Below are 24,714 nucleotides of genomic sequence, written 5' to 3'. Positions count from 1 at the left end.
ATGCTAGTTGAGGAAACAGCCTGTGGGGATGTGAGAAGTTAAGAAAAAACAGGACAAACTTTTTCCACTTTTTCTAAAACCTTCACTCGAGAGTTTCTAAGACCGGATAGGGTTCCCTCATCATTTTTACCCTGCTGCCCCTCTGCTCTGCCCAGCTGCCTCTTTGGTTAACCCATGTCTCTGGTCAGTGAACTTGACCTCTGTGAAGGCTGTTTGGTTTCATACAATGAGCTCTTGGCCAAAAAAAAAAAAAAAAAAAAAAAAGAAACACTGGGGCTCATAAACTTCAAATGATCTGCTATGGCTCGGACCACATGTGCAGGCAGGAGTGTTTAAACACTTCAAACAAGTGGTCATATAGTGCCAGTGTGGCCGCACCACTGCCTCACAGTCTGCTCCCAGGTGGCTGTGGCTCTTTGTAGTTTTGATGTGATGAATCACACACACGCCGGGCCGGTCTCACCTCCACACCACACATTGTTTTACTCTTCTCTGCACACAGAGTCGTGACCTTGGCAGCTGTGTGAAGAAACAGACCTCGCATAAGGGGGGGAGTCGGTGCGCAGCGTTTTTTCTTCCTCGCTCAACCCCAAAGAGAGTGCGTGCATGCCACTGCTGTGAGAAACGGTTGTTTCCAGTCTCAACACCGCACTGCCCGGTAGACTGGCTACTATAGTGCGGCCAACTTGTTAACACACCGCTGTCACAAGTCCAGCGGGAGGAGGCTTTAATGGAAATGCCCGTGCGTTATTGCGCACTGTGTGTGTGTGTGTGTGTGTGTGTGTGTGTGTGTGTGTGTGTGTGTGTGTGTGTGTGTGTGGAACATCTGCCCCACTGCATGATACAAAAAAAAAAAGTTATAAGCGAATCAAACTAGTGTACATACCTGTTTCCACAGAAAGCTGTCCACCCCGTTCAACACCCAAGAAACAGCCACGTGGATGGCAGAGAGAATAACTCCAGTGATGACCGCGGCGCGCATCCTGACGGGCAGCAGCGTGTAGATGACATGGATGAAGAACACGGTCCACCAGATCCCCGCCGAGGCACTTCTGGGCTGCACGAGCAGCACCCCGATCACCTGGATCACCAGCACCACCAGGATGACCACGTAGCACACAATCCACATGTGGTCCTGGTGGAAGCCGTTCCTGTTGCAGACCACCATGAGGATGAGTGTGAGGAAGATGGCCACGGAGAACACCACCACGTACGTGACGCTCGGCCTCGCCGTCCCGCCGGAGCAGTGGAAGCCCAGCATGACCGTGAAGACCAGCACCAGCACCGCCATGAGCATAGTCAGGCTGCTCTGGTTGAGACGGAAAAAGTAGCGCTGGTAGAGCCGCTCCAACTTCTCCGACTGGAATTTCTTGGATTTGAAAATGTGCATGACGCTGATGCAGCACGCCACGAACGAAAAGTTCGCTTCGGGCATGACCTCCTCCTCGTCGGACTTCAGCTTGGCTCTCCGCTCCTCCAGACCCAGCTCCACTGACTTGGGTCTCACCTCGCCGTCTGGACGCTTCGGGGACGCGCGCTTGTTGCTCTCCTCGCCATGGTCCTGCCAAGCCGACCTGGACCTGAAGCTGACTCTGCTGACGGTCGTGGAGGCTCGCCCGGTCTGCCGGTGCTCCTGATCATCCTCCTCCCTCCACCGACTGTTTGTCCGGCTGAGCTTCTTGCGCGGGGATCTGGCTGAGTACGGGCACCCGTTGGCCACAGACTCAGACTCGCCCCAAGCTGATCTGTGCTCGGTCCCTCCCCTCAACCCGGGCGCACCGACTCCGGGTGGGCTGACACTATTCGATCTGGACATGGTGGCGAGAGGGACGCAACAGAGATGTGTCTCTGCGGGAAAAGTTTTGATCAGCGAAGGAAACGATTGTAAGTCCAGAGAAGCCTGTCCTAAGTTGAATTTCTCATAGTTGGAGGGCTTTAAATCTTAACAAGCACGATCAGTCCGCGGGTTGACCTCCCACTTTTAGAAGCAAACATTCATTCTAAATGTTAAAAACATAAAACAAACAAAAAGAGAAAGAAAAAAAAGGAAAAAAAAAACAAACAAATTGAATTGAAGTGGTAAAAAGCTCCGGGAATAAAAACAATTGGACATGAGCAAAAGTCACAGGGGAGCCAGTTCCGCCGCGAGAGGAGGGAACATGAGATCCAGGTGGATTTGGCTCTACATCATTGGGCCCAATTAACTGCCGTCCATGGAGAGGGTGCACGGCAGCGCGCGCTGTACGTGAAATAAAACCATTACACAACTCAGAGAGTCCCCAGAGAGCATAGCGCAGCACCATCAATCACGCCGTGAGCCCGTTACATCTGTGTTTCCTGTATCCGTGTGGGGACACAACAGACGGAGCTGGAGGGGAAGAAAAAGGTGGATCCCATGTTGGCGTCTTGTCCTGGTCCCGTCAAGCCCCGGTGCACCTGTATTGAGCACACATCGCAGCCTGGATGGCGGGGGGGGCGGAGGGTGTGTGTGTGTGTGTGTGTGTGTGTGTGTGTGTGTGTGTGTGTGGTGATGGGGGGGAGCCTCACGTTTGTCCAGAAAGCATCATCACGATGCTCGCACACTTGCACTGATGGGAGCGGAGGAGAAAAGTCAGCCGCTCCTCCTCCTCCTCCTCCTCGGGCAGCCGCACGGCACAGCTCCCTGGTCCATGGCTGAGCCTTGTGTTACCGCACGGTCAATTTATCCCTAACCTCTGCGCCGAATCGACGTCCAACAGCTGTCCATCACCCCTCTCAAATCCCCCGGAGAGCGACTCCTGCTCCGATCCGCAGTTACGGTCCGCCCGCAGCCAATCCGCGGCCGTGCAGCGGCAGCGTTGTCGCCAAGCGTCTACCCGGTGCCAAGGTGCGCTCCCGCCGCCTCGGACAATCCGCTCGGTGTCTGTTTGGAGCGTGGCATCATAACATATTTACCGCTGATTGCTGGCTTCAATGGCCATTCAACCAAGTGTGCTTCCTGCGGCCCGCCTCTCCGCCGCGCTTCCATTGGAAACGGGAGGGGGTGAGTCACGCTCTGCCGCGCTGTCATTGGACGACACGCCGGTCCGTCTGAAAAGCAGAGGCTGCGCGACCCCCGGGCGCTTTCGATGAATGGGCGGATCTGTTCTCACAGCTGGATGGCCCTCACGAGCACACTCACCCACACACCCACGGTGTGACACCGGGGGTGGACCGCTCCCCCCGTGATCTGCTGCCCTCCACTCATCCACAGTCTCAGGCTGTCCACTGTGATTTCATATAGAATCGTCCTTCAGAACGATAGATTGGTGAAACAAGTATTTTCTGAACCTCTCTGTCCGCAGAGCATCTTGATCTCAGCTCAAACGAAGGGATGATGTGTTTGCACCAAAACTTGTGATGGACAGGATCTGCAAAGAGCTTCTGACGGACAGACGGTTTAGCCCTCCTGTTCTAGTCGGAATGTTTTGTTTCCCATCTCGATCCCGCCTGAGCGACTTTTCAACTTCATGGTTTTAATTATAGCTAGTACATTCCTGTGTTTTGTGTGTGTGTGTGTGTGTGCTTGTTCATGGGTTATTGTTTTAAAGTAACAGTTCACCCAAAGTTTAAAATTCAGTCATCACCCCCCCAATGAAGTTTCATTGTCCACAAAACAGTTCTGAAGCTTCACAGCAAAACAGTGTTGCAGCGTCTCTCCTCAACAGCCCATGTAGCTGTGGACTTGTAAATGTCTTAATTCAACATAAAAGGTCTCCGTCCGGCACAGTTTAGCCTAGCAGCTAAAGATTTAGCAGAATACGGTCTTTTCAAACCAATTTGGGAAATTGCAGCTTCTGAGACTTGGATTACAGCAGATGAGTTTCATTTATATTAGAACACTGATTCGCTCTGAAGCTCCAGAGATGTTTTGCCAACTATGGAACTAGCTAGTGACTCCGTTTTTGTCTTCGGGTGAACTGTGCCTTTAAGAACAGCCTCCTGTTCATCACTTCATGATGTGAAGATTGGATGTTTTCTCTGTTTAAGACGGCTGTACAATAATCATTGTTTGTTTGACAAGATTTTATTCCGGTGTCTGGCAGCTTGTGATGGGAAGTGTTTGACACTTTTGATTGGTAAATCATCAGTGATAATGTTGTGTGTAGATGAAGGTTCTCAGTCATCCAGGTCATGGTGTCATCTAGTTGCTGCATGGTAGGCATGAGAGGGGAAACATCTTCAAGAAACTGAAACAAGTCCAGCTGCGTACGGTACAGCACTCAGATCAGGTTTTAGTTGCTCATAGCTCTTTACCTCTGATCAGTACAACAGCTTAGGACGAGGGAACGAGTATGTGGAAAGTGGTTGTGATCCTCGAACAGCGTCCTCAGTGGGTGGCAGTCGCTGGTCATTTGCTGAACATACAGGAAAGCAGCATTCGTCTCTCTTAAGTCCACATTGTGTGCTAATGAATGTAAATTGGAGGCATGTGACGAGGAGCCTCGTGTGTTCGCTGGGACCCGGCTCACCTCCAGCTGAATTCCCTCTGCCCCTTTTGGAATTCATCAAGGGTGAAACTGTGTTAGGTCGGAGAACAGGAGCCTCCATTCAGCGGCGTCCTCATCAAATAAGGAGGGGAACTCAGATATAAATCAGATACAAATTTATCTCGATTCAAGTTGTGCAACTTATTTGCTCCGCTCGTCTTATGACCGCGTGTTTGCTTGCTCTCCTCTGCTCCGTCTCTTTGCTCTCTCACATAACCCTGACACAATTAGCTGCTGTGTAATTTCCGAGGAACTGGATATATAACCGCATTAAACTCACACAAAAACAGATTCATGTGGGAAATCATGTTAATGCGGGGATTCTGACAACTGTGCTCACCTTCCCAGAACAGTGGTGGAAAGTCACTAAGTGCATTTGCTTGAGCGCTGTGCTTGGTTAAGAGTTTCGGTGCACAGTACTCGTACGTCCTCATACTTCAACTTCAAGACATTGCAGAGAAAATGATGGTACGATTTACATTTGTACCACAGCTTGTATGTAAGTTCCTCCTTACACCACGTGGTCCAAAGTATGAGGACACCAAACCCCAGCAAGATTCAAGATGAATTGTCACTATGCAACACAAGATTGACAAGTGGCATTTTCTGTTGTAATTCCCTAAGCTATACATACGAACACACCACACTTAACAATTCTGTAAAAAAAATTTTTTTAAAAATTGCATAAATAATAAGCAAGTCACATAGATAAACTGTTCATGGTGGAGTGTTGAGTTTAGGAGTCTCACGTCCTGGGAGAAGAAGCGGCTCTGGTACTGTGGTGGTGCCACAGCGGATACTTCTGTAGGTTTTGCGGGCAGGTGGGAAAACCACGTCTGTAAGGACCTGGTTTTGTGCACGGGAGCAATGTCATGTTAAAACAGCAGAGGGTCCTCACCGAACTGTTGCCTCAAAGTTGGAAGACCACTTTTGTCTAAAATGTCCTCTTATTCTGGAGCTCTACAGAGGCACTATGTAGTTTTATAGAAGAAATTCAAGCTGAGAATTTGAATATTTACAATATTAATGAGGTAACAATACAAACTTTTTGTCCATAAGTGAATAAACAAGCTGTTCTCAGAGGAAAACGAGGTCCCAGAACACTGCTTGAAGCTCGAAAGGTGGCAGGGTCCGCCACACATAAACAAAGTAAAACAGAATGAAACTGTGTTCCGTCATTCATTCCGTCATGAAAAAAAAAGAGAGTTTGAATATTTTGGCAGAACAAAATCAGTCAATGAAGATCTTTACCTTCTCTTTAACATTTCTTCATGGGAACTATAGAGTGCTCCTTTAACGTGTGGAGCCGTGTCCAAACCATGAAAAACAGCCCCGGACCAAAATGACACAAAGGTTTTGATGGGGGCTGTCCACATACTTTTGGCCACAGAGTATACATTGCACATTAAAATACGATCAGTTTATAAGCAGTGATGTTTTGTAGTCATAACAAGCACAAACAGAATGTGTAGGAGCTCAAACTACAATGACCAAATATATTCAACTGCTGCCTGATCCAACAGTAGAATACATACGTGTCAGACGGCTCGTTCTGATTAACCAAATGAAATAACCGAATTAAATAAAACCTTTATCTGACCCTCCTCACATGTCTTACTATGTCTGAATGCAAGCAACGTGAGAGCTTGGATAACATTTGGTATAGACTGTTCCCAGACACCAATCTATAACATGTACGGAGCACTCCGTGCCCACTCCGTATCCGAGCGCACTCCTGTTTACACAGTCTGGTGAGGGAGACGTGAGGTTGGGCTTATCAAAAAAAAAAAACACACTGCCACATCTTCACAATCTGATGTCAATATGTGCGTGCATGTCTCCCGCTTTCATCTGATGTTTCCCAATAATTCAAATCACACGTGTGTTATTGTGTCGAGGTAAAATGCTTTCACGCACACTGTGAGAACCTTTAAAGCAAATGTGACCCGGGCAGCTGAGGATGACGTTCCCTGGTGATTTGTCACACAGAACACTACTGCCATCATCTGAATGTTGCTCAAACTGTTGACTTGTTCAGACTTGCTCAGCAGTAACAGAATGCTGTGATCTCATTAAAGTCGCCCACCCCATTTTTTTCAGTCGAACATGCTATGGAGCTTTGGAAAGTATAGTTATTTAAAAAGTTATTTCACATGAAGTTCCAGTTTTACTTGCAGGGGTTCTGTGACGTCTGCCACCAACGAGATACAAATACAAAATGAAAAAATACAAAACAGAACCAGAAACAGTCTCCCTGATTAGTGGATGAATCAAGATGGTTTTCATATGGATAACATTTCAGCTGAATGTAGTCCAAATTAAATCTGGTATTAAACCAAAACTACAAAACAAACGAGATGTCTGGAAACCATCAAGGGCGGTTGGGATGTTTTGCTATATTTTAAGCATTCTTGCGGGGGTAAAACATTTCTGTGTAAGTGATTCAATAACATTAGTTCCGAAGAAAACACAACAGGGACTGAACTTATAAATGAGTTCACTTTAAAGTGAAGAAAATCTACAAAAAGCTCAATCGCACCACATTCTACTGTTAGAAATGTGGAGAGCAAAAACACAGAGCCCTGTGAGGGTGTGTTGCCATCGTGCTCAATATCTTGAATCAATCTGTGGAAGTTGTTTTTCCTGCTCAGACAGTGCTTAGTACAGTCCTGCCATACTGTGCAGTGAGGGAAACAGCCTGATGGAAAAGCTACAGTGACAGCAGTCAGCTCACTGATCAGTCACACTTTGTTTCCAGTGACCTTGTCCTCACCATCCCTCTCAGCAGACACCGACGACCTCATCCAAAGGGACCAAAGAGACGAGAGGGTGCAGCAAAATACTCGTTCTTATCAAGCTAGTCCATGAGAAATAACTAGAAACAGCTATATATGAGATGAACTAGGACAAGAGAGAAGAAAAGATGTAAACACTTCAATCTTTTAATCGTTTCCCTTTATACCTAAACTGGTTAAAGTGATGTGCCTTTCATGTGCCTTCTGTGTGGATGCTGCTGGGGAGTGCTTCACCTCTGCTACTGTTGGTCATCATGCTGTCACACCTGAAAAGTTAAGAATAAGCATGCATTCAGGATAACTGATTTGCACAGGATGTTAGCTCAACTTATGATATTTAGTTCCTGTTTTGTGATTGTTTGGGTTTAAGAATCTTGGCAGGAAGCTTGGAAGGTAGGAAAACAAGGCAGTGCCTGCTCAACCTGAACTCCAACTGCATCAGGATTCGATATGTAGCACACTGTGTAAATGTAATAATACGGGAGAAAAAATACAATTTCTGAGGCTGTAGTAACAGTAAGCGACCAAGGGGGGGGAAGTATCATGGGTATAATCCTGGGTTGTGTTTGTATGTTTGATTTTGAAAATCCAAAGTAAAAAACTGAGCCCAAAAACCCAGAAAGAGAGTGAGTATTTGATATGGGATTCATAAATCCCACATTGTTTACAGACACTTGAAGGTCCCATATTGTAGAAAATGAGATTCCAATGTCTGTTCCTCACAGCTGTGTGACCCGTAGAGCGTATGCACTTTAGAGACTTCAACCGACCGAGCTGGATAACTTCTGGCTTAGAACCTGGCTAACTTGAATAGACATAAAATAATCTGAACTTGCATGTCTTCTAGACTTTTTCCAAATTTTATTCGATTGAATGGCTTAAATTACAATCATTTATTTCATGGAGGTTGTGACACTCAAAAAATATCTGTTACAGACGCTTCCTTCACAATTTAAACTCAAGTGAGAAAATCTGTTTGGGCCACAGTGCATCACATGACTATGTAATTATGCAGTTTGGCCACTATTAAAACTGGCTTCAGTACCTGGTGCACCTCCTGGGGGCTTGGAGCTGATGTAGGAACATGGTGGGCGGTGCCTGCTCATAACTGTGAGAGCTGACCAATCAGAGAGACTGGGCTTTTCAGGAGGCGGGCTTTAAAGAGACAGGAGCTGAAACAGAGCAGAGGGTGAACAGAGGAGCTGCAGCAATGGACAGTATGAGAAAAATGCAGATATATTTCTAACATTAAAGCATGTAAACATTCCCTAGAAGGCACCTAACATAAAAAATATGAACCTGAGAGTATACCACATTCGGAAATCTACCCAGGATACACGCAGCAGAGGATGGATTCTAGCTTCAGCCCTCTGAACCACAGCCTGACTAAAGCATCTGATCAAGTTCAAGTTCCGATTGCAGTCCATTGGCACAGATCACATCTTAGGCAGTGTGACACTGTGCAGGAAAAATAAACTTTGCGTATCAATTCATTCATGTCTAAAATAGCATCAGGCGTTCCCGATGCTCACCACAAGTGAGGCTGTGTGATGAATTAAGAGCTGATGCAGAGCAAGAGCGATGACTGCTGTAAGGATACGTAACAAGGCCAAACAAGGTGTATTATTCTGCTCCTCACCCACATCTGCCTGTAAACTTGTACTTTTACTCTTTCTTCCATGAAGGGAGAAACTGATGAGCGCTGCAGTGCTGTGACTCATCCTGGCTGAAACCTTAACAGTCGCTCTGTAGACTGTGCAATCAAACACACACACACGCGCGCACACACACACACACACACAGTCATATGTACCTGTAAGTGCTATTATGCGTGCCGTAGTTGCGGCATGTGGAACTCACACTCAGCCACACACGTAACTCAGATACCTCGTTTGAATTTGCTATTTGAGCCGGGGTTCAGACTGAAAGGAGTCGCAGCCTGACAGCGTCCTTCTCCGGGTAGCTGTGCGGGGAATGGTCATATTGGGCCATCATATGTTATGGAGTGGGTGACTGAAATGTGTCCACACAGTAATAAAATGTGTGAAGTACCAAAAGCTGGCGCAGATGCCTGCCTCAGATTAAGTATTCTGTGATCAGATGGATTCTAATTTCATCCATTCATGTTTTTATTTCACTTAACTATGTTTTTTGGTTCTCAGCTCATGGGGTCGAGATGGGGCACGAGTTAATTTCAAGGTATCTCCAGATGGCTGTGGAGAAAAAAAATACAATATATTCTAGACCAGGGAATATTTTTTACATTGCATTGCCTGTGTATGTGTGTTTGTGAGAATTCAGATTGAATATAAAAACAAAACAAAAAGGTTGAGAAACACTGAACTCAGGATTCAATAAAAGGACTGTTTCTAGTACTAGCACAAACAATTATATGCAGTCCAACCCCAGTTATGGGGTTCTGTTGCTGTTCAGATGTGTAAGCTTTCCAGAGAATGAATACAGTAATATAGCCAACAAAACAATTTGTAAAGTAAGAGTCGGTGTGGCTTTATCCGGTCAGGACTGGTCAAACAACATGTACAAACCGGATGTGTCATTTACCCACTGAATCTCTTACATCAGTTGTATAATGTCTACTGCTTCAAGGAGCAGATAACCCTCAAATCCAACAGACGTTTTTTAAAGACACAATATTTAACAATTCTGCAGTAAAATGCTAAAAATCCCTCCAGGGATTGTTCTGTGTTTTGTTGAGTTGTGTCTTTCCATCATGCCAGATGTTTCCATCAGTGTTCAAAGCAGAGGAGTGGTAACGATAAGCGTGAAGAATGGAAAAGGAACCAAAGAAAACATGAATAAAACCTTAAAACATTACCTCATCTGTAAACGTTTCTGCCCGAGTCACAGAGACAGATTTTCATCAGTAATTGAATGTTCAATGAGGACAACTCCCATGATCTCACGCCACTTACTCTTTTGTTTTGTTCTGATCGACAGACTCCTAGCAGCAGAAATTATGTATACTATACGTGTAACAGAGACCAAATTAAACCAGGGTTTGGATATTAAACAGGAAAAACAGGATTGATGCACATCAATCTTTTTAACTCAGTTCATTGTGTTCTGTCTTTTTTTGACTGCATAACCATAAATGCCTGTCATTTCTGGGGAAAAAAATCAACGAATAGCAGTGAACTATTTCTGCAGCTTTTTCCTTCTTATTTTTCTGTTGTATGCTGGTTGGCATCCTGTGTGAAGGCGCTTTAACATCACATACTTTGACACAGCGAGAATGGAAAGAAACTGAAATGATCCAGGAGCCACTGGATTATTTACACAGTATCATCATATTTCTATCATTAACACAACATGGTTATTTCATGTTGTGAAAGTCATGGTTATGTTCAGTTCTGGTTATTGGCAACACCCCAAGTCTGTATAATGAATATCGTAAAAAAAATAAAATAAAATAAAATAAAAATCACTTGATCCAATCATTTTTTTATGGTTTTACCTATAGGTCTTTTTTTATTTGTATCTTTCTTGTATTTACTGTATATGGTATATCTAGCAACATGCGCATTTAGGATTGTAGTACAGTACATATGCACAGTGTGATACTCTCTACACTGCTTCTTCAGGCTAACAATGAGAGAATGAGCTGCTGTTCTGTGTTTTCAGCTGATCGGCTCCTCGGCTGCTCTGGAGTGCGCCTGCGCCTGCCAGGCGTTTGGACTCTGGGCCTGTAGATGCTGTACATCAAAAGCCAGTAACATACATGATCTTGACAGCAGCACACAGATGAAAGGCACGGCTATTCTGCGAACCCACATCCCAACCTGCTGCATGCACCCAAGTCCATTTTCATTAGAGCCTGAGTGTAATAGGTTTTATCATACTCCACAGTTTGTATTTAGCTGCTGAGGCCTTTCAGCGCAGCTAAATTGTACAACAATGTTCCCACCCACGTGGAGAGTGACTGAATGACTCACCACACGCACATTTAATGCTGACACACAAGCCATCCACTTTTCCCTTATACTACCAGAGGATGTATCAGTGTGTGTAAGTCGAGTATATATAATACAAAAAAATGAATATGCTTCCCATATTATAGGTTTATTGTAAATATATACTCATTATTCATCATACCTGTACAAAGTCGGCTGGCCCCATGCAAAAACATCTGTATCAAAACTTTATTCAGTAGAACCAGTTCTGGAGTAACATGTGCCATGCGTTTGATTTTTTTTCTTCTTTTTTTTTCTGTTGTAAGTTAGGTCGTATCACAGATCATCATTCCAGGCATCCAGATTTCCTCTTTCATGCAGTGTTACAATGAGCTGCACGTCTACTCCTGCAAGGCATCTCCAACAAGTATCCCCAAATCATGCTCAACCAGTTATGGGGAAGGGCAGGAAAAGTGCACACAGGCTAGATTTGACATGACAGCCACCAGCTGCTCACCTTGCTACAGAATAAAGGAGTTTCAGACAGGTTGATGATCGCGACAGCAAGCAGGGCTTCAGCGACAACTCGTATGTTTTGGAGGGGGAGTATTGAGTAAAGTAAGGCTTTTGAGAGGACATTTGGAAAAAAACAAACAAAAACACAATGGCGACTGCGCCTGGAAACATTGAAGTTTGCTCAATTCACCAAAAAACTTCTTGTGGTACAGTATTCAGACATACAGAGGTTTTTAGAACTTTCATTTCTGAGATTTTGGCCCCCACAGGAGAAAAGGAACTTTGTTTACGGAGCTCAAAATATATTTTTGACAGACTCATCTTTATCCAGTCATTCTGGATAGTCTGCAGACCTCAATGCAACACATTTTCATCACAACTACTATCTAGCAAAGTAATGACACGCTATAAAAACAGCTGACAGCTTGATAAGTGACAGAGGGACGCCTACAAAACTGTAGGGTGGGGGGGGCCTGGGGGAAGCAAGGGCAAGAGAGTCTGGCAACGATTGAACCTGAAGAGCGAAACTCAACGTTAACTGTCTCCATGGCTGGATACCCCCAGAAATATCTGAACATATGTTCTTTGTAATTTGGGCGACCAGTCGTAAAGTAAATAAAGATGCTGAAGGTCAGATTTACATGTCTTTCCTGATTATGAAGTATAAAAGCAGTCAATCCTTTGAGAGATGCGAACAACTCACATTTTGAATCCGTTTTGAAATGAGCAGTCAAATGGTGATATCAGAATATATAGTCATTTACGGCCCTGGTTACGGAGCAGAATGATGGTGGGCGGTGTCAGAGCTGACCAATTAGAGCAGACTGGGGGTTTCATGAGGGGTGCCTTAAAGAGACAGGAGCTCAAACATAGCAGGTAAATAAGAGGTGCTGCAGCAACAGACTGTATGAGAAATATGTGTTGTTTGTACATTAAGCATGTAAACACTGTGCAGCAGACACCCAAAATAAATGTATGAAGCTGAACATGAGCATAGTGTAACGCCTTTAAGATGAAGGTCTTTTTTTGCTGAGCCCAAGCGGTCATCACATTGCGGCAGTGGTGTCAAATATATTTGAAAGCACAGCTAAAAGAGGTCAAAACATCTATTTCAGCCTGGTGTTTGGTTACTCTTTGACAGAGCAACTGCAATTGAGCCCAACAACATAATATGAATTGTTCAGAGTTACAGCTCCAAAATGTCACAATTGTTCCTTTGTCCAAAACAATGCGAAAATATCATGGAATGTGCATCAAAGATGACCATTACAAACCATCTGATTTCAGCAGGTAAAGAAAAAAAGGAACTAGTCTGATCTACTGTTCTCTCTACAAACTGTACATTATTCGAGTTGCCTCATTGAGACTGCACAGCTCACTAACTCAATATGCCCTTTAAGAGTCCCATCCCTTCCCACAATGCCACTACGACTGACTTACCCCATATAAATGAATAACCAGTTCATGACATCACTCTTCACTGTAAAAGTCCATAAAGTTTAAAATCCAACATATATTTGGGCTACAATGCAGTTTTGCTTGTTACATATTGAAGTTTATTTAATCAGAAAACACTGTTGCTACTGTTGGTTGTGCTATCTGTTCTTTTTTTGCTGAAGAGTCCTATAACTTAAGTCATAATGTCTTAATTGTTCATTGTGTAATAAAAAAGGCTATTAACATCCCATTTACAAGCCACACTGACCTCATGAATTACTCACTTTAGTGTGCATGTTCTAATTTAGATGGTTTGCAAAGTGTCAATTTATGGGAGCTAAAATTGCTAAAGCAAGTTACTTTTGATAGATAAAAGCAAGAAAATACAATCTCATGAAGAGAAGAGCTGGATGGATGTTCGATGGGAAAACATACCGGCTACTACTAGGGCTATTAATGGAAAAATCACGTGAAAATCAAACAATGAGTAAATCAAATGACACAACTCACAATCACTGGTAAAGGAGGTAAACTTAAGCTTTTAAAGAGTCAACACAATCAGCGTCAGACCACTGAGGATGCAACCAAGCAGACACCTAACACAACAGCGAGCACATGGGAAAACAGATGGAACCATGCAAACAGAATGAAAAAGGTTTATTGAACTAAATTGGGAATGTAATCAAACTTTTGACTGAAATGAAGAAAAAAAAAATCCAGACCACAAACAAACACACTGTAGATGCAAAACCTACAGACAACCTAGTTTTCAGTACTAGACTTCACATTATTCCTTCTATGTCGCAGTAAAACTCCCATTAAAAGAGAGCATGGGGAGGTGAAAACTCTAATTCTACAGTGACTTTTAAAAAGGAGGTTATCGATTCTATCAGTGCATCTTTCGGTTTAATGCTTTGTGGTGAGCGAGTTCTGCTCACTGCTCAGACAGCAACTCAACCGTATCCACGTCAAAATACAGTTACAGTACAGCTGCAGGCTCTCCGACTAAACACAAGTAACTGCGGTTTGTTCATAAATAAAAACAACAACAAAAATAACTCCAGTTCATTCATGATTTGTGAGCACCTATACAACCCGGACAACAGCTGGAGAAAATAAAGTTGCATGTCAGTTGTGGCAGTTTGAAAACTGGCTGGGCTTTGCATTTCTTTAAGCAGATTTTGTTCCTCTTCTGTCGCTTGTTTTGGTTTCTTTTTTTGTGTCTGAATGCTGTCGGGCTCACTCCACTTTGCTGTAGTCCTCTACGTGGCCCAGCACCTTCTTCCTCTGTCGGATCATATGGAAGTAAAGCTGGGGGAAGACTGAGGGGGGAGGCAGAGGAAGATCAGTTTGTTACCAACAGAGTGAGGGAGTTTAACAACTCATTACAATACGATGAGAGATGAGACGAGAACAGCAACGGCATCAACAAGGGACAAAAACCTGCTTTTTAAACTAAGTGTCACATTATTATTATTATTATTATTATTATTATTGTTCTTACATACACTTATACAACAGCTCTGCCATCAAGTTCCATTTTTATGATATGATGGTCAACATTAGTGATTGTGTTGTACAGGACTGCATTATGTATGTGAAGAGGAAAATTACAAAATACTTATCATGACTTAATCAATAAATGAATCAACAAATAATAGAAATATTTCTATACCACCAGAATGCATGCAACTGAATGATGAAACTTAACCATCAAATACCGCAGAGACTGTTGTGGCTATCAGTCGGCACAGTTCAAACTCTTTCTGTTCACCAGTGGAATCATTTTATAGAGACAGACATGGAGCTAAATGGAGATTTTATCTATGAACTCTCTGATGCTAGGATTACCTTGACAGGTCAGGTGATGCTTGAGGCTAGGAAGCAGGCACTTAACGCAGCTTCAGCCGTGATAGGAATTTGATTTCTATTTTTATTTTGTTTCATTATTAACTTGTTGTGAGATGTTATGCCTGTATGGTAGAATCTAGAGAAAGACCCACATGAAAGTGCTTTCAGTAGCTTTTCTTCTGTATGACTGTCACTAGTCATAATGGTGTGGCTGTCTTGTGACTCACATGCAAGTATGAATGTATTTAAAGGGCTCTGTGTAACATTTTGTAATAATTAACATGTATTAATCACAAACAGAGAACAACATTTGTCAACATTAGTTTAAAATGGAGTCATTTGACATAAACAAGCTCAACACAGAATTTCCACAGAGCTCCTTTCAGAAAATTTTTAACATTCAAACATTATAAGCTTCTTAAAATATAAATATATGGCTGAGTGGTTGATATGAAATATAACATAGTACAAGTATATCTATCATCAGTATATCCTGTTTATTGTCACTACGAGAGGGGGAAAAAAAAGGAAAAATCTGCATGTTGACTTACGGGGAATGTAGGAGATCATGATGAGGATGAGGAAGGTGTAGTAATCAAAGGAGAAGTTGTACTTGTTGGGCAGAGTGACAGAGTACAGGCCTGTCTTCTGCACGTACGGCAGTGCTGCATAGATAGTCAGCAGTTCCCCGGTCACTCCCATGGGATACAGCACAATGAAGAAGGTGTACCTACAGCAGAAGGGTTGTCAAAGACAAGACAGGAAGAAAATAATAAATCATACATTATTCATTGGTACTGCAACAAGAGGGGTGGGCGGCATAAACAGCAATACACTGGAGGAAATTTCCATTGTATGGATTTGGCACTCGAACATCTTCCTTCTAAGAAAATGTGGGTGCTAAAGAGGCATGACCAAACAAAAAGAACGTGGTATAAAAAAGGCACCTCATCCATAGTTTGGACATGGCTTGGTTTTAGAAAATAAAAAGCTGTTGGCAGAGGCAGTTTTTATCTCTTCAGGAGAGAGTAGAGGAGTAAGAGGAACGTTTGAGGATGTGCCAGGCTTTGACACAAGTTATTCAAGCCAGGAACGATACATGTAAATTATTATTCTTAAAAGAAAAGCCAGCTATGGAAGGACATAAACTAGGCATGAGAAGACATGGTTTCCATTCAAACTGCTGAGACACTTTAATGTAAAAGTAGCATTAATTTCACAGAAGACTAAACAATGAAAGACTTTCCATGACTAAGACAACAAGATAATGACAGACTAAAGTCATTAAGTCTTAAACTCTGTGACTACATCAACATGTAATATTGTTCACCTTTATAACTTTGCCTAAATCTGCCTTTATTTTCTTTGACAAAAAAAAACAACTTCTTTTTCTAATGCAGCAGTTTTGTGTCCTGCACATGGTTCATTGTATAAAAGGTCTCTGTGTTTTTAAGTAATTGTTTCAAACAGTACTGTTTCTCTAGAGTGAGGGCCGAGGCTGCCGTGCATGGTGCCGACCTGCTCATTAGGAGCAACACAGCACTTTCTCTCCAAAGCACCCCATGATATTTCTATGCTCAGCACACACACACACGTCTATGAATCAGCCATTGGGAGCCATATTGGATTAAGTATCTTGCTTGAAGATACTTCGACAGGCTGCTAGGGGATCAAGGGATCGACTTGTGGACCACCCTACCTCTAAAATCTTACGCGTGACATTAGACACAGTACTTCGACTAAAAGAAAAAGCTTACAAAGGTAAAACTATAAAGGCTGCTTGCACAGTATTAAATTCCAAGTTGCACAGCAGCTGTTCAGAAGAAGTAGAGCAATCAGCTGACACTAATTATACAGCATGAACTGTCAACACTCTAAATACACTGTGATATAAACATTATTCCTTACTATGAGCTGCTTGACAAGAACATTTCACTACCTCTGCAAGTTTCTGAATGTTTCATCATAAAAATTTTGGAGGCATCAGGCCTTCTGAAGAAAAGTATCGCAATTAAATCTCAGAGCTACACTGAACCGATTGTCTCCTACAGAGAAGAGAGAAAATAACACGTCCAAATGCGGCGTCTGTCTTCTCTGATCCTTCACTGAATTTTCAATGCATGTAAGACCAATTTTTTTCTGCCTCCTGGGTGCGATTCAGACTGAAAGTCAAATGCCAATATTGCCATGGTGTCATTTGCTACCTAGCAACAAAGGCCGCAGGGAGGGAGGCACTAAACAACTGTTGCCTGGGTTGAAGATGCAGCTGAATCCCATTGGGCAGATTGAGATTTTTATGGAGTAAACAGCACAGGGTTTTTTTTTGTTTTTTTAGGGAAATTTGATGGTTTTTCTTTTATATATTTAGTCAGTGTTGGAAGTGAGGCATTTAAAGTGTCATTTGTTACTGGGATAACAGTTTCCTTTAACAATATCCCATTCACAAACCTCCTCAGCCTTTTGATCGTTAAAGTATCTGCAAAAAGAGTCACATATCTGTTTTCTGCATTTAAATAAGGTCATTTAAACAGTACCAGAGCAAATTTCCTATTGCAACAAGGAATTGTTTGACTAATTTATGACTTTTTTTCCCCACAAAAGGCCAAACTTTCAACATTATTGACAGGAGCTGTGGCTCAGAAGGTAGATCTGCAGACCAGAACAGCGCTTTATAAGTGCAAGTGTATGTATGAAGTGCTTGATCATGTGTGTCTCATTGTACTGCATGCCCAAAAACAGAGAAAAATGCTATCATCAAGTTGACATGTGTCAAAAGGAACAACTGGCAGCCTTAATTAATGGATTCAGTATTCTGGCTTCTCCCAGCTCTTACCAAATGACCAAATTTTGATATGATAGTTCATCCATGTTTTTCAGTAGATCGAATATACATATCTCCTGATCTGAAACCACTCTCAAGTTGATTTTCCTACCTTGCCCATTTGATGAGGTATGGCAGGTGATTGAGCAGGCTGAAGGTGTAGAAAGAATAGCGGATGATCTCTGTGACAGTCCAGGCTGTGACAAACAGCAGCACACTGTCCTCACTCTGCACCTGCACAAACACACACAAGGCATGATGGGAGAAGGACAGAGGGACAGACGGCTTGCATCATGCTGCTGGAGACTAACTGAGACTATTCTTCACAGAACCATGCTGTTTGTTTCAGATGCTGAGAGATCAGATCACACTGCAGGCAGACGGACACTTTCCTCAAATATTAGGATAAAACCAATTCAAATATGATGTTAAAGAAAAAGCACACTTCTTATCAACCAGTAATAATTTAAACATTCCTCAGACAATGAAAATAAAGGGGAAAGATGGAGCAGCTAGAGAATATGTCAGTATAGCATCATACAACAGACACGCAAAGGAAACACAGCATTTAGACCATGAATATATACGTTATTCACTACACTAAATTTCAAGGTTTAAGATTCATTCCTGCAACCCGACAGCAAGACCATCTGACATTACTTACACAAGTTCTCCTCTCCCATCTATCAACGGGGCAAACAGCACAACAACTGGTCACTTTTGAACATGATTCCGTGTTTGCATTTACATTAGGGATGCACCAAAGTGAAAATTCTTGGCCGAAGCCTACCATAAGGAAATACTTGTTTGGATACCTAACACTGAATAGGACACAATAACCTACTGGTAATATATCTATCTTTGGATGGATGGCTGGATAGATAGATAGATAGATAGATAGATAGATAGATAGATAGATAGATAGATAGATAGATAGATAGATAGATAGATAAACAGTTTTCTTACACACATCACAGTTCAAAACTTTTTCCATTTCCAGCTGTGATGTCACTCAGTCCAATTTCATTTCACATACTGTTTTAAACAACCCTGATTTATGTGTGTAAGTCAGAAAGCTCATCTTACCTCCCTGACGCTATGTGTGACGGCCCAGGTGAGGAAGACCCGGGACATGACCTGGAATCCAGTCAGTACCACTGAGGATGGAACGATTCCTGAAAATCACCCAAAAGAAAAACACTCATATGTAAGGATGCAAGAATACTGGTAGTTGAATGCACATAAAGTCTAATTCAAGGAACAGACTTGTATCCATCTCTGCCAGGGACTCAGCCAGAAGTTAGTCACAGTTGGGGGTTCTGAAAGGTCAGTCTACAGTATATAATGATATAATTATGGTAAACGGTGCAGAACATTCATGTTCTCTTTAATCAATTTAAAAAATCTGATAGTTATAAACAGTAATTTAAAACAATTTTCAAACAATTAAAGGATTTTTTTGGAAGGATCCTTTGATTTTTCTGCTGAGTTAGGCTAATGAAATCCTGTCTCTGACAAATTCTTAATTATTTGAGTTTTGATGAGAATTCAGCAAATGTAACATTAAGTTATTTCTTCAAATTGTGTCTGATTGTCCCAGTTATGTTCCTCTACATATAAAACAGGGAAGTAAGATGATAAAGATGCGTGTGGAGGCACATTGTTATGCCAAGTGTGAAATGAGGTAATTACAGCTGTCCACTTGTGATCAGATGAACAGGGATAAAGTAGTTTAAAAATAGTGAGGATACGGATTTCATAGAGGAGATATGGATCACAGTCAGTTTATTTCTTAGTAAGAAATGTATATTTTCATGATTCAATCAATTAATTAATAATCAATTTGTTTATGAAACTTTAGGTTTTGAAGTGGGTATCAAAGGAGAAATTAATGGCATTCATTTGCTTTTCTGAGTCGTTGTTGTTCTTCTCTCTCTCTTATTTTTTAGCTGTTTAGTTGTTTTTCTCCAGCTTGAGGAATACAGCTATATTTGGACCTCTGCACTTAAATGTTCCTTTTTATATCAGCATATGTTACTTCAAATGGAAAAATGCTGAAAAGAGCAATGATTGTCATGTGGAATGGAGAAGATTAGGGATGGAATTTTAAAAAAAAATCAAATTTGCCCAAAATCCTTTGTTTATAGTTGCATATACAGGACAACATGTGGATAACAGATGTCCAATTATAGTATGAATGAGCTGTCAAATCCACACAGAGGGCCAAAGAAATAAATGTTGATGTAGTGTCTTCAGATGGCCAGTGGAGAGGATCCGAGAGCTGTCTGTGTCTGTGTCTGTGTGTGTGTGTGTGTGTGTGTGTGTGTGTGTGTGTGTGTGTGTGCGTGCGTGTGTGTGCGCGTGTATGTGCGCGCATGGCAGCTGCAGGGAGTATGGGTAATCTTCCTTTAATCCTAGATAATGAAGGGAATGGACTGCGAACACCGGCGTGACGGCCAGGCGAGAGCCACTTGCTTCTCCCACATTAACACCAGGAGAGCTGACAGCTTCTCCACTCCCTCTTTGGCAAACACTTTGATATGAAAAGCTTCTGTTTGTCTATTCATATTAACATCTGAGACACAAGCGCAATCTGATGAGTCCTAATTCCAGTGTGACCAGCCAAAATGATCATTTAATATAAAAGCCGAGGCTGCTTGACTTGTCATGATAACTGAGGACATCTGCAAACAAATAACAACACAATTATATTGATGTTCTGTTTAAAATTCATCAAAATTATATCTATAAATATATATATTAGTCTTGAGGTATACTGAATTTGAGTTGAGTTGTGAAAATAACCACATACATGAAATGTGTCACATCATCAAAACTTTAGAGTTGATTAGTGTTTTCTTATAATCTAATGTCTGTCTTGTCCAGTTACTTAAACAACAATAGCCAAAATGTGATGACCGAAATCTTAAATTACCATTTGAACAAGTGATATTGTAATTATAGATACATTACCACACCAATACATGGTAAAACAGTTTGTGATGCTCTCTCTAAAGTGACCTGTGCAAGAGTTTTACTGGTAACAGAGTAGTGAAGGTAAGGATGGAGGGTGAGGAGACACTCACCTACAGCACAGTGCAGTATCTGTGAAAGGAGACGATAACAGAGTTACTCAATGTGACAGCTCATTTCAGTGTGTTATTTTAAAACTCCATTATAAAATGTATTTCTCTCCCAAACTGTTCAACTTGACATTATAAAGCCTGTAGTGCTCAATGCACACAGATAACTACATGGAGGGAAATGCTGATGTTAAACAAATCCATGTCTCCTATCACTGAGCTACAGCGTGTCTGGATAAGATCACTGAAACGCGTCATGCTGCCTAGCCTTTGCACTTTCCATGTGTGTGTACTGTGTGTACATGAGCATGCTGAACACATGCGAGGGAACTGGATAATTATCTTTCACCTTGATTTGTATGGGTCCTCATTTCTCTCTTTGATTATAAGCCACTATATTTCTACTTGTTAAAAAAACCTATAAAAAGTCATTAGAAAAATGTATTTCTTCGGATATATGCCTTTAACGCAGTGTAGTCAGACATATAACATTAGCGTGCTGAAATGTTAGAGGACATACTATACTCTGTGCAGATAACAGGCCTGTCTGTGTCACTGAACAAGGACTGCTGAGACAACTGATCGATGTAGCCTTAATGAGCAGCAGTGCTGTAAAATTAGCATGTTTATGGAACACTAAAATATTTGATACACCTCTAATGTCTCTATTCATAAACTGGATGTTGTACGCTGATAAAAGCACTAACAGTCATCGTTAAAATACTGGCACATTATACACTGAAAACTGTATTAAATTAAATACATTGTGGTATTTCATTATGTCAGTATTGCCCGGCCTTGGCGCTTATCTCACCTCCAGAATAGCTCCTGTCTGAAAGAACTTGAGGGGCTTCTCTATGGAATAGTACAGCCCATGGTAGCTTCCCCTGGCCAGATAGGCTCTGACAAGACCCACAGCTATCACCAGCCACCTGGAGAGCAGAGGGGACAGAAAAAAAAATCACAGTACTGTCTCTGCAAAAATGAACAAACAAAATTTACCAGTCAGTCTCATCAAGAAAACAGAGATCTGTTAGACAATGTTTGATCATATCTGTCATCATATATAAAAATACTGATATGTGTTTAATTAACATGCGCTGTCCAATTATATTAGCCATGCTGATATATCTTAACATAATTTCCCTCAGCATTAATATAAGAACCTGACTGGAAATCATATTTAGATTTATTCCTGTGTAAATATGTAACAGGTCAGGTTGGTTGTTTTTGTTGGTGGAGAACTGTTGCACGATATAAATCAGACCAATCAATGATCTGCCAGATAATGGGAAATGTATATCATTGTTATCGGCTGCTAATTATGGAGGACAAATTGCAACATGGTTGAAAGAAGCAGCAAGGGCTCAATGAGAACAGAATACAATATGTGTGTTGTAACACAACAAATACTATTAGAGCGATGGAATATTAATTTACCCATCTAAGCGCACTACATTTGAGCCTTTCTTACCTTCAGGTGTGCATGACCTAATATATAATTATCAGTTATCAGTATCAGCAAAGAAAAATCCATATTGTGCATTTCCTTCTGATAAGTGTTTCAGCACATTCATTTGTGAGGCCATTACAATAATGTGCAAAACCACAGAGAATTACTTTGTCACCTTCAAAACAGGGGTCAGAGGTCAGCTGCAGATCAGGGGCTGTGGAGGTAATAGCTGTGAGAGTGTTGCAGGAGACAGGAGCAGGGCGGAAGTTTCACCTCACACTTTGGTTCCCACAGTGAAGAATGTGATTTGTATCTATTAGGCCTACAAGGCCATTATGAATATCAATATCAGGGCCAGTTGGGCAGAAACTGAGCACGCCTGCTTAGCTGGCAGAATCTGAGTGCAGACGCTGCATTAGAAAAGCGAAGATGTGGGTGCACAACACCCTAACGATCGCTCAGTACAAAGCCAGCACTGTATGGCCTATCGACACTGAGACATACACAGTGTCACTATGTGACCTAACTGGTTGGAACAGCGAGCAAACAACTCCCACCATTCCATTGTGCAACAGTGTAAAAACCACTGCAATAAAAGACACACACACACAGATATCCCAGTATCTGGGCCAGACAGCAGAGGTTATAAAATGGGCGTCTACTACTTAATATCAACCTCCCTTCATACAAATCTAACTGTAATCCCTAAAAATGCAGAGCAGTAAAATCCATCAGGAAAGTTCATTGTAGATTAATTTTGCTGGTGCCATTATCTCTGTAAAAAGTCCTGTCTGAAAACCACCGTTTGCTTAAAATAAATTAATCACGCTGGCTGCTGGCCAACATATTGGTACTGTGTGGTTATTGTGGTTGTTGTATACATTGTCTTAGATTTTGTTTCATAAATCATTATATCGTGATATGACATGATAGTTATCTTTTCCTGATTTGAAAGGCTTTAACATTATAAGATTGTCTGAACAAATAACATTTTTGCACTTTGACTGCTCCGATTTTTGCTTAGGAAACTGCATCACCCTTCAAGTTTTGATATGTTTTCCAAACACATATTTTCACACACAAAATACAAATCTGAGCAGGAAACTTTCCAAATAATTTCATGCCTTGGTCACAAGTTCCCTCTCAATCAACCCAGCAATTCACCTGCAAACACCCCACCAGCCATTTTCAGTGACAGGTATCCTCGCTACACCTGCAGTTAGCCTATACATCTCTTTTGTGTTTAGATATTTGCCTGTTGATTGATTTTCAGATTAGCATGAATTGTTTGGTCAATGATATGAGGACCAAAAAAAAAAAAAAAAGTTAAAAATGCCAATCACTAGTTCTGAAAGCCCAACAAGGCATCTTCAGATATGTTGTTCTGTCCTATCAGCGTCCAGAACTCAAAGATTTCCCATTTAGAATCATATAATCAATAATGTGATAGTTAGAATTATGCACAACAGCGACAAGTACAATATGCCCAATAATATTTCAGTCTATTACATGTTGTAGATTATTCCAATTTTTTGTCCAACGACTAATTTTTCCATAAAGGTATTATTTGGTTAAAATAACTGCGCGCGTTTACTTAACGTCTGTTTCATAATTTGGTGCTCATGTTACGTGAACAAAATTCAATCGTCGCCGTGCAAAAACAATGCGACAATGCGAGACGGTAACAGCCCCCTGCAGACAATAAACCATCTGTCCTAATATTGTTGTATTATTGTGTGCGGCGGAGACTCTCGGTCGGTGTTCATGTGCACGCCAGGTGGCTGTCTGCTGCTCATGTGACGTAAATCTGTGTAAAGAGTTAAAGCGTGGAAGAGGAAGCAAACTCAAAGTTGTTGCTCCACTGCACGGTATGTTAGCGGTGTTCCCAATGAGCACTGCATGCAGTTTGCAGGTTAGCTAATAAACCAAACATAAACAGCGGCTGAATGTCGCCCCTGCTACACACACACGCACACATACACACACACAAAAACACACACGCTCCAGCACGGCAGCATTAGCACGAGGGAACACGCTACATACCCCGCTGTCATAACAACGTTGTAAATGACGAGATAGGCCGTGGCCAGGGCCCCGGGTCCCTTCTTTTTCTTGGCGGCCACATCACCGTGAGCCGCCTTACTGGTCCCAGGAGCAGCTGCCGACATGACTCCAACCCTGAACGGTCTTTGGTCCTGAACGACGGCGGCTGTCAGGTTCACCGAGTCAGGAAACGAACAGGGGCCAGACCCGGAAGTGTCGTGCCGAAGTGAGAGCATTATCGCCAGCGCACTTCCGCCTTCGCTTTGGGCACATCTCGTTCAAATATCATCTAACAA

General features: G+C 42.1%; 2 protein-coding genes and 1 long non-coding RNA gene across 4 annotated transcripts in view; all 3 read right to left on the bottom strand.

The window, feature by feature from the left end:
* The window catches only part of adcy5 (adenylate cyclase 5), a 91,185-nt gene extending 85,667 nt beyond the window's left edge, over positions 1-5,518 (bottom strand). The window contains exon 1 of one of the 2 annotated variants that reach the window (XM_037110203.1): positions 887-5,518. In XM_037110203.1, the coding sequence (XP_036966098.1) occupies positions 887-1,816 (930 nt within the window). In that variant the 5' untranslated portion in view covers positions 1,817-5,518. The remainder of the gene's footprint in view (positions 1-886) is intronic. The other variant, XM_037110204.1, reaches the window with a different exon arrangement.
* Positions 5,519-7,432: 1,914 nt separating this feature from the next.
* Positions 7,433-10,314, bottom strand: LOC119026035. Its single transcript, XR_005076995.1, has 2 exons — positions 8,349-10,314; positions 7,433-7,569 (listed from the first exon to the last, which is right to left on the bottom strand). It is a non-coding gene; the product is annotated as an uncharacterized LOC119026035 (long non-coding RNA).
* A 3,372-nt stretch (positions 10,315-13,686) lies between these two features.
* Positions 13,687-24,669, bottom strand: hacd2 (3-hydroxyacyl-CoA dehydratase 2). Its single transcript, XM_037109052.1, has 7 exons — positions 24,419-24,669; positions 21,737-21,854; positions 20,926-20,944; positions 18,926-19,014; positions 17,952-18,073; positions 15,570-15,748; positions 13,687-14,489 (listed from the first exon to the last, which is right to left on the bottom strand). The coding sequence occupies exons 1-7, from the start codon at positions 24,652-24,654 to the stop codon at positions 14,407-14,409; spliced, it is 846 nt and encodes a 281-aa protein (XP_036964947.1). The 5' UTR covers positions 24,655-24,669; the 3' UTR covers positions 13,687-14,406.
* Between the last annotated feature and the right edge of the window lie 45 nt (positions 24,670-24,714).

This window comes from Acanthopagrus latus, chromosome 9 (assembly GCF_904848185.1).
Source record: "Acanthopagrus latus isolate v.2019 chromosome 9, fAcaLat1.1, whole genome shotgun sequence".
Lineage (NCBI taxonomy): Eukaryota > Metazoa > Chordata > Actinopteri > Spariformes > Sparidae > Acanthopagrus > Acanthopagrus latus.
The sequence above is the reverse complement of the archived record's forward strand: the minus strand, read 5'-3'. Positions and strand labels throughout refer to the sequence as shown.